At 39.8% G+C, this 10,614-nt stretch overlaps 1 protein-coding gene across 1 annotated transcript; it reads right to left on the reverse strand.

The window, feature by feature from the left end:
- Positions 1–6,988: 6,988 nt before the first annotated feature.
- On the reverse strand, positions 6,989–7,333 carry LOC145010411 (secreted RxLR effector protein 161-like). The gene has a single exon (XM_078968956.1). It carries the CDS (start codon positions 7,331–7,333, stop codon positions 6,989–6,991), a length of 345 nt encoding a protein of 114 aa, XP_078825082.1.
- Positions 7,334–10,614: the final 3,281 nt, after the last annotated feature.

Below are 10,614 nucleotides of genomic sequence, written 5' to 3' on the forward strand. Positions count from 1 at the left end.
AAGTGGCATGCATCATGATGGCCACCATGACAGCCGAGCTCCAAAAGTCCTATGAGGACTACTATCCTTTTGGGATGCACCAAGATTTGATGGAATGCTATCATCAGAGTGCTCGTAAAAAGCGATATGGAATCATCTCCTTTATGATCACAACCCGTATGAAAGATGGCAAACCCATCACAAACCACATGCAAAAGATGCAAAGGTATGTGGATAAATTGATGAAGTTGAATGTGAACTTCCCTGAGGAGTTAGCAATAGATATTATTTTGCACTCCTTACCTTCGCGTTATGATCAATTCCGCATGACATACCACATGAATTAGGAGGAAGTTACACTTAGAAAACTTCAGGGACTCCTAAAGACCGTAGAATCAGGTCTTAAAGGAAAGTCGGCTGTGACCACTCCTGCTACTACTCCAAACTCAACACCTGTCCTGGAAATCGGGAAAGGTAGAGGGAAGAAGAGAAAGAACCCTTCAAAGGGTACCAAGGGTAAGACCCTTGATGGCTCCTCTTCTAGTGGAACCAAGAAAGGTTTCTTTATACCTTCTTCTGATCCCAAAGAGGCTGAATGCTTCTACTGCCACGAAAAGGCACACTAGAAGCGTAACTGCCCAAAGTACCAGCAAGACATGAAGGATAGGAAGGTTAAACCCAACCATGCAGGTACTTACACTATCTCATCTAATAATTCACTCTATTCTAACTCTTGGGTCCTTGATACCGGTTGCGGTATTCATATTTGTTATGAATTGCAGGGACTAAGAAGAAGTGAGAATGTGGAGCATGGAAAGATAAACTTGATCATGGCGAATAGGAAAGTTTCACCTATCACCAAGATTGGAGTTTATGCTTTATTGCTTAGTAGTGGATGTACTTTAGATTTGAATAAATGTTGTTATTCGCCAGAAATGGAAAGAAATGTTATTTCCTTTCATGCTTTGTATAAACAAGGTTTTACCTTTTCTTTTGATAATGAAACTGGTGGAATAAATGCTTTCTTTAATAATGTGTTTTATTTTAAAACATTACCTTGTGATGGGGTGTATGAAGTTGTGTCTGTTGTAGATAACTTAGGAAATAATGTATTGTGTATTGATTCTACTAATAATAATAATTTGGATAAAGAATCATTATGGAATTTTCGTCTTGGACATATAAGGAAGAAACACATAGGCCAACTCCAAAAAGATGGAGTCTTGGAGTCATTTGACCTTAAGTCAGATGATAGTTGCGAATCATGCTTACTTGGGAAAATAACAAAGTCACCCTTCACTGGTTCTTGTGATAGGGGTGAAGGTTTGTTGGATCTTATACACACGGATGTGTGTGGACCCTTTAAACATGCCGCAACGGATGCTAATCGTTATTATGTGACTTTTACTGATGATTATAGTAGATATGGATATGTCTACTTAATCAAGCATAAGTCAGAGACTTTTGAATGGTTTAAAGACTTTAAACAAGAAGTCGAGAATCAATTGGGCAGGAACATTAAGATGCTTCGATCCGATCATGGTGGTGAGTATCTTAGTACTGAGTTCCTCTACTATCTTAGGGAATGTGGGATTGTCTCACAATTGACACCTCCTAGGACACCACAGTTGAATGGTGTAGCTGAGAGGCGTAATCGAACCTTGTTCGACATGGTTCATTCCATGATGAGTCGAGCTATGCTACCAATCTCATTTTGGGGGTATGCCTTAGAGAATGCCACCCATATCCTTAATCTGGTCCCTACAAAGATGGTTGCCAAAACACCTCACGAGATGTGGACTGGAAAAGTTCCTAATCTAGCCCACATCAAGATTTGGGGTTGCGAGGCTTTCGTGAGACGCGAGATTCATGACAAGCTTGAACCTCGAAGCGAGAAGTGTATTTTCATCGGCTACCCACAAAAATCCTCTGGTTACCTTTTCTACAGACCTAGTGAGAATGTGATCTTTGTAGCAAGGAGGGTTGGAGAGAGAGAGAGAGAGAGAGAGAGAGAGAGAGAGAGAGAAAGAGAGAGAGAGAGAGAGAGTTCATAAGCCAAGGAGACAGTGGGAGGCTAATTGACCTTGAAGAACTTTAAGAGTCAAGTGGTGAAGGAACCTCAAACCCTAGCAGTCAACTAGAGGAGGAATCTCCTGATGACCCAACTATACCTCCAGTTGTACCTCTGAGGCATTCCACAAGGGTTAGGAATGTACCTGAGCATTACTATGGTTTCCATATTACTGCGGAAGGTGAGACACTTATTAGTGATGAAACACTAGTAGGTCTGGATGAACCTAACAGCTATGCGGAAGCCATGGCAGGCCCTGAGTCTGCTTAACGGAAAGGGGCAATGGATAGCGAGATACAATCCATGTATGACAATCAAGTTTGGAACTTGGTTGACAATGTGCCAGGTCGTAAGACTGTAGGGTGCAAATGGATCTTCAAGAAGAAGACCGACATGGATGGTAATGTACACACTTATAAGGCACGACTGGTTGCAAAGGGCTTCTCTCAAACTCCTGGAGTGGATTATGATGAGACCTTTTCTCCAGTAGCCAAGATTAAGTCTATTAGGGTATTGTTAGCCATAGATGCATTTCATGACTATAAAATATGGAAAATGGATGTTAAAACTGCTTTCCTTAATGGAAAGTTGGCTGAGGATGTTTACATGAATCAGCCAGAGGGTTTTGTCAGCTCAGAGTAGCCTAATAGAGTGTGTAAGCTTGAGAAATCCATCTATGGATTAAAGCAAGCACCTCGCAGATGGAATCTTTGCTTTGATGAGAAGGTCAAAGAGTTTGGCTTCTCTAGGAGTGAAGATGAATCTTGTGTATATGTCAAGGCTAGCGGGAGTATAGTTAGCTTTTTGGTACTGTATGTGGATGACATACTACTCATAGGAAATCACATCCCAACTCTGCAGGAAGTTAAGTCCTGGCTTGGTAAGAGTTTTGCTTTGAAGGACCTAGGAGAAGCTGCCTATATTCTAGGGATAAGGATCTTGAGAAATTGGAGTAAAAGACTAATCGGACTTAGTCAAAGTACCTACATGGACAAGGTGTTGAAGAGATTCAACATGCAAGATTCCAAGAAAGGAGAGTTACCTATCCAGAGTAACACTCGACTGAGTAAGACTCAAAGCCCGAGTACTGAGGTTAAGATAGCAGAAATGAGTCGGATACCCTATACTTCGGCAGTAGGCTCGATCATGTATATGACCTGTACTCGTCCTAATGTAGCCTTTGCTTTAAGCATGGTTAGCAGGTATCAGGGGAATCCTGGTAAGGCTCACTAGACAGCGGTAAAGAACATTCTCAAGTACCTGCGAAGGACTAAGGACTGGGTCCTTACCCTTGGTGGGAGTGATGACTTGAGAGTTGTAGGGTATAGTGATGCTAGCTTCTAGAATGATAGGGATAATTTCCACTCTCAGTCAGGCTGGGTCTTTACCTTAAATGGAGGAACAATCTCTTGGAAAAGTTCCAAGCAGGAGACAGTGGGTGATTCAACTTGCGAATCAGAGTATATAGCGGCAAGCGAGGCGGAAAAAGAGGCTATGTGGCTAAAAAACTTCATTGGAGACCTTGGAGTTGTACCAGCTATATCGGAGCCTATAGAGATTTTCTGTGATAGTGAAAGTGCAGTTGCCTTAGCAAAGGAACCAAGGGATCATGGGAGATCCAGACACATCGACAGAAAATATCATTTCATCAGACATCGTATAGAAGAAGGACTTCTCGTGGCAAAGAGAGTATCATCGGATGAGAACCCAGCAGATCCCATCACGAAGGGACTGGGTAGGGTTAAGCATCTGCAACATGCTAGGAGCATAGGGCTGAAGGATGATATTAGTTTTAGTAGTTAGATAATTTTGAAATTTGTAAAATGTAATTGCCATTTGATGATGAATAAAAGTTGTGTTTATTTATGAGTAAAGTGTTGCTATCACTTGTCAATCGTGTACTATTATTTCTTTTGCATGTTTTGACTTCCATAATATTTATGTTTTTTTACATATTATTCAAATTATCCACAGTCGGTCATATGTTGGAAGTAGATATGAAATAAGACTGTCATGAGTTGGTTGTAGAGGTCTAAGATGTTGGACATGGCCTCAACACTCATGAGTACTCATAAGTTCTGAGTATTGGATTCAACCCATGCTCGCTGGCATCACTTCATGGAATTTATCTCGAGTGATCACGAGACGGTAATATCATATAATTCTTTAAACCTAGAGATATGACTTGTTAACTATGAGTTAGTTATGCATTGAACGTGCGAAACCGCATTGGTAACTCGATGTTATAAAACATACATTTGTGTGTAATTTAACAAGTAGTAGAACAAGCATATGAGTCGAAGTTTATCTATTCATTCTTGGATTAGAGGCTGATATCTGGGACCCTCGATGATTTTGTTTTGACCTATGTACCGGGCTCGGTCAGAACTTAGTTGATGTGTTCAATTAAGTTCTTTGTCAAACAAATTAGAAATCGGGAAACAAACTGTTGGACAATAAGCAAGACCATATTCCATGTGTTTGTCCAGCTGATATCTAGAGCAGAGGATTATATGATCCCTTATCTGCAAATGGCGTACCATCATCTTCTCTGTTCCGAGAGACCTTGAAAGAGCTACGATTGCCGATCGGTTCCTGAAGTATTGCAGTTATAGTTATTAGACTTATCCAAGTGGGGGACTGTTGGATAAGGTGTCTAAGTGCATAACTATTTCTGGTAAATACTTGACCCGACCCGGCATGGTCCATTTGGGTTGCATGGCACCATGCAATTGGATAAACTAAATGAGAGAAATAACACATATGGTTTATTAATATATTATATGCTCTAATATATTAATAATATTATTTAATTAGTTTGATCAAGAATTAATTTAGAATTAATGAAGTGATCAAAAGACAACTAATTAAATGTATGGATTGATTATGTAAATCATCCATAACTTATATAGTGGGCTAAGAGGCTCCATGGATAATCAAGATGGGTTATACCTATTGGATAGTCCATGGAGGCTCCATGGGAGTTACAAACCCATGGGTCATGGAAATGAAGAGTCATGACACATTAGGGTGTAACCCTAGATGTGTCAACACTATATGAAGGTCATGTGTTCTCCCCAAAATCGGTTAGACAAGAAACAAGAAGGCTAGAGCTGATTTTGAGTGTTATACATTCTCTCCAAGTCTACTCCATAACATTTGGTGTTGTGTGAAGCATTTGAGGCATCACACTCGGGGTGCTAGGCTCACAAGGTTTCAAGGAACACCCACAACAACAAGGTATGTAATTCTATCTATTATTTAATTTAAAATTGTTCCCCATGTATGCTAGATAGGATCATAGCCTTGGAAATCAACTTTGCATGATAATTAGACAAACATAGATCCAAGGTTATTAGGGTTGCATGTACACTTAGGAAGTGTTAGAATGCTCAAAACCCATCATTTGACTGGTGCGATCTCATGAAGTTTGCAACTTTATGAATCTCTAGGCCACTTAGAGTATTTGGTGCCTTGGATAAGATTTATAAGTTAGCTTTGGTGTCTTGCATGGACTCTTGATCATAAACCCTTAGTTTTGACCTAATAAGAGTTCAAGATATGCATTGGACATGCATGTTTGAAAAGCATAGATTTTTATGATAGTTTTGGTACAAAAAACCCTTCTAGAATCGTGGGTCATGAGATCTTCATGATAAAGTGCTTAATGATTAAGCCATGATGTCTTTTCATCCCCTTTTGGGGCCTAGGGTGAGATATTTACCTCTTGGAAGTTCTTAAGCGATAAAGTTGGAAACTTTATCCATTTAGACAACGAAATGGACCTGATATGAGCTTTGGAGATTTTAAAATTGATGAAAATGGCTTAGCTAATTAAGCTGTTTGGAATCTAGTGCCTAACCATGGCCTTAGGTTACCACGATGTGCGACTGGGCTAGAGCAGTCTAGTTTGTCACTTTATAGCCACAACGTGGCGACCAATTAGAGTTGACTTTGGCTTTGGCTTTTGACCGTTAACCATTGACTTTGACCAAGTTTGACTTTTGGTGATTTGGGGTATTTTAAATAGTAGATTGAGGCTTGGTCCTTATGTATTGTAAAGGTGACCCGTAGAGCCATTACTTTGAGTTGTATTTTGTTGGGCTATCTTCCTAACATTGAGGTGAATTTTCCTCACTGTACTTGTAGGTTGAAGGCACCAATGCCAACCTATTGGATTATGTATCATGGTATATTGGATTCATCATATTGTGGTTATATCTTAGATAGATAGATCTATATGATTACCTATGTTCATTAAGTATGTATTAGAATGGTAGATCTCTATGATTACCTATCCTTGTTGGCTATCAATTGTTATTGTATATGTTGACTTGTTATTGTTAGTTGGGTTGAGGTGGTCATGCTTTGTGCTGAAGGCCAAGATACCTGGGGCAGTCTGGATAGACTGAAAGCCTGGGAGGCATTCTAGTCAGGACGAAGGCTCGGAGATAGGTCAAGATAGACTTAGGCCTTATAAGTCGGTCCAGTCATGCCGAAGGCTCATATATACATGCTATTATTTGTATGGTTGCAGGTACTTTTGGGGAACTCACTACACTTTGGCTTCCAATTTGATTGTTATGGTTTCAGGTACTTTAGAGGACAGGGTAAGGAGAAGGCTTGATCGTGCATACCTTGGATACTCTAATTTATGATTTGACAGTTGGTAACCATGTTTTGTAAACATTTATGGCTTTTGGATTGGTTTTGAAATTGAAAAATTTACCTTGATTTATGGGATGTTACACTAGCAAATCTAATGCCAATAAACCCAATATGAGCATCATGCTTAATCTGTGACAATCATCTCGTTAGTAGATCTTCTTGATTGTCTTTAGACGAAACTCGACTCACGATAATGTATCCATATTCAACTAGTTTCTTTATTAGGTGGAACTTTCTCTTTATATGCCTTGTGTGCTTGTGATCTCAAGGTTATTTAGTTAAGGCAAGTGCACCTTCATTATCATAGAAGTTCTCAACGGGTTTAGCTATGCTTGGAACAACACCTAAATCATTGATTAACTGATTTAGCCACACTGCTTCTTTGTTCGCCTTATTGGTCGCAATATACTCTGACTCTATAGTTGAGTCTAATAAAGTCTCTTGCATGGAACCTCCTATATTCAATGTGAATACAAAACCAGACTGAGATCTTGAGTTATCTTTGTTAATTTGGAAACTTGCATCCACATATCCTTTGATGCTTAGCTCGTCTTTACCACCATAAACCAAGAACATATCTTTAGTCCTCCTAAGATACTTCAGAATGTTCTTCATTTCGGTCCAATGACTTTCACTAGGATTGGCTTGATAACGAATTGTCATACTAATGGTGTATGAGACGTTTGGCCTAGTACATATTATGGTGTACATGATTGATCCTATAATAAAAGCATACGGGACTCGACTCATCCTGTCCAGTTCTTCACTAGTATTAGGACATTGGGTTCTACTCAAAATTGTGTCTTATTGCATAGATACAAATCCCTTTATAGATTTTTCCATCTTAAATATCTTCAAGATTTTATTCAAGTATGTGTTTTGGAAAAGTACTATTAGTCACCTAGATCTCTCCCTATAGATCCTGATACCAAGTATATAGGAAGCTTCTCCCAAGTCCCTCACAGAAAAACTCTTCCCAAGACATGCTTTTACAATATTAAGTTTTGGAATTTTGTTTCCTATGAGCAAAATGTCATCGAAATACAAGACGAGAATGATAACTACCCTTCCAGCAGATCTAAAATACACACAAAGTTCATCTTCATTTCGTAAGAAACCAAACTCCTTGATTTTCACATCAAAATAGATGTTCCACGTATGAGGTGGTTTTTTGAGTTCATAAATGAATTTCTCAATCTTACATACCATAGTAGGATTCTTTGACTATACAAAACCTTTTGGCTTAGCCATATAAACATCCTAAGTCAACTTCCCATTAAGGAAAGTCTTTTTTACATCCATTTTTCATATTTTATAGTCATGAAATGCAGCCATGAATACTAGTATTCTAATATTTTAAATCATAGTTACTAATGATAAAGTTTCCTCATAGTAATTTCCTTAAGTCTGAGTGTAACCTTTTGCGACCAATCGAGATTTATAAGTATGCACGTTCCCATCCATGTAACACCCTAACTCTCAGGTAGTACTTTAAATAAAATATTTTTTTGTTTTGGCCTTACTCAATGAGTTGGTTGCCTTACTTGTTGTGTAGTAGTGGGTTGGATCGTGAATTAAGTGACCTACTCGGCGAGTCCTTTATGGAACTCGGCGAGTAGGAACTGGAAAGTGAAACCCTAATCCCCAGGGTTTGCACCCCTATTTAAAGAAGCTCAAGCCTCTTTCAGTTCCTTTGCAGCCCCCTTTTCATCTCTAACCCGTGTATGTGTGTGCCCATTGTATTTTGAAGCTTTGAGAGAAGATTTTGGTGTAGGAGTTTGGGGAAACAAGTGATTGAGGCAAGGAGCTGGGAGGAAGTCCGAATTGTACTTCTGTGGACATCTCTTGGGAAGGTATTAAACCATTACCCTTAGTTATTTCAGTCTAGACCTTATCTTTGAATGAGTTTTAGGGTTTTATAAGGGTATCAAGTTGGTATGACAATCTATGGGCTAGATCTGAAGTTGTAACTTCAGATCTGGACCCTCCTTGGATTATACAAGCATAAAGTTCCAGCTTTAGTCGAGATTAAGGTTCCCTTGGCACATGAACACCCATTAAAAGTTTGGTTTTGGCATTAAGGTCTTGTAAAGAAATGCATGCACGTAAAGTTTACAACTTTACGTGATAAGTAGGCCTAAGGGAGTTGGATCTACAATTTGGAGCCTTGCCATGGCTTATAGACGTCTGCATGTTAAAATGACTGAAGGGACTCGGCGAGTCATATGAAGATGTGCAATAAACTCGCCGAGTTAGATGAAAAACTCGGCGAGTCAGATGAAGGAAGCCGTGAAATCGACGAGTTGTTTGAATAACTTGGCGAGTTAGATGAAGATGGCTATGAAACTCGACGAGTTAAAGAGAAACTTGGCGAGTCAGATGAGTTTTAGCCGAGGATATGGTTGCTTGTATACCCGTCGAGTTGTAAGGAGGAAACTCGACGGGTGGTCTTATGGTTTGATCGGGAACTCGGCGAGTCACCCCGATGACTCGGCGAGTTGGAAGGTGCTCCAAGGACTCGGTGAGTGGCCGAGTGTACTCGACGAGTTGAGGTCAACTTGGATTGTTGACCTTAACCAAGGACTTTGACCTTGATCAGGAAATTAATGGGGGGTTATGGAGTGCCTTGTAAGGTTAAGGACTTATGAGTATATTGTGCTATGGTTATAGGTGGTGGAGCCTGTGTTATGTAATCCGATAGTTGGAGTTTACCCTTCGAGTCGACATCTGCGAGGTGAGTTATCCTTACTATATCGATAGGGTCTACGACACTAAGGCCGGCCATTTGTTTCTTATTGTTGTGGTATGTTGCATGTGATTATGATCTATTCGATTGGAACCAGGGTAGACAGTATAATATGTTCTTATGATCCTTAGGGATTGGTATGTTAGTGACCTATTTGGTCAATGCTCTAGTTACGAGTGAACTCTATCATTGATGGCCAGTGAGATAGATATGTTTGCTGGTTGTATATGCCTGTATATGATAGTAAATGCACATGGTTATTTGCTTGAGGCTGGGTTGAGTCGGTCCTGCTTTGTGCTGAAGGCCAATATACCCCATGAGCGGTCCGAGGAGACTGTAGGCCCATGTGGCGGACCAGTCATGCTGAAGGCTCAGGATAGATTCAGACAGACTGTAGGCCCGGTAGGGCGGTCCAGTCGGGCCAATGGCCCAGTATGCATGTTGAGTGATTGATTATTGCTGATACGGTATTGTCAGTGTGGTATTGGTATTTTGGGGGTAGCTCACTAAGCCCACAGGCTTACAGTTTTCAGTTTATTGGTTCAGGTACTTCAGGAGATCGAGGCAAGGCGAAGGCATGACCGTACCACTCCTCATCCTCATGATCTATTTTGGGACACCTGATGATAAATGAATTGGAAATGTTTTTGAAAAAACAATTACTATTTGGTTCTTTTGTTAATATTGAAAGTTTAAATTTGGCGTAATTTTTATGGATGTTACAAGTTGGTATCAGAGCCTTGGTTTGAGTGAATTGGAGGAACACTTGTGTGAATCCAGTCTCAAATCAAGGAGATTTTCGGAAAATAAGCTTTAAAAATGGTTTTCAAAATAAAGGATGGAGGATGCAGAAGGTATGATCAAGCAGAGCCTGTAAGTAAACTAAAAAATACCATACAATTATTTGATATTCTGATATGTTAGAACAACATGCTACTGCTAGGCTAGGGATCTCCAGGAATCACATGATAGATTTGCCTGATTGCATGATGCCTATTAGCCTATGGATTCTTGTATGTAGGACTGACATCATAGCTGTGGATGTCTAGTGTATGGATCACGGTTGTGCATGATAAAGACCTTATAGCCTAAGAATGTCGATTCAGTCTTCGGGCAAGATTGGATATTCGAAAGTCTATTGGGTCCAGCG

This window comes from Lactuca saligna, chromosome 8, assembly GCF_052625555.1.
Source record: "Lactuca saligna cultivar CGN05327 chromosome 8, ASM5262555v1, whole genome shotgun sequence".
NCBI classification, from domain to species: domain Eukaryota; kingdom Viridiplantae; phylum Streptophyta; class Magnoliopsida; order Asterales; family Asteraceae; genus Lactuca; species Lactuca saligna.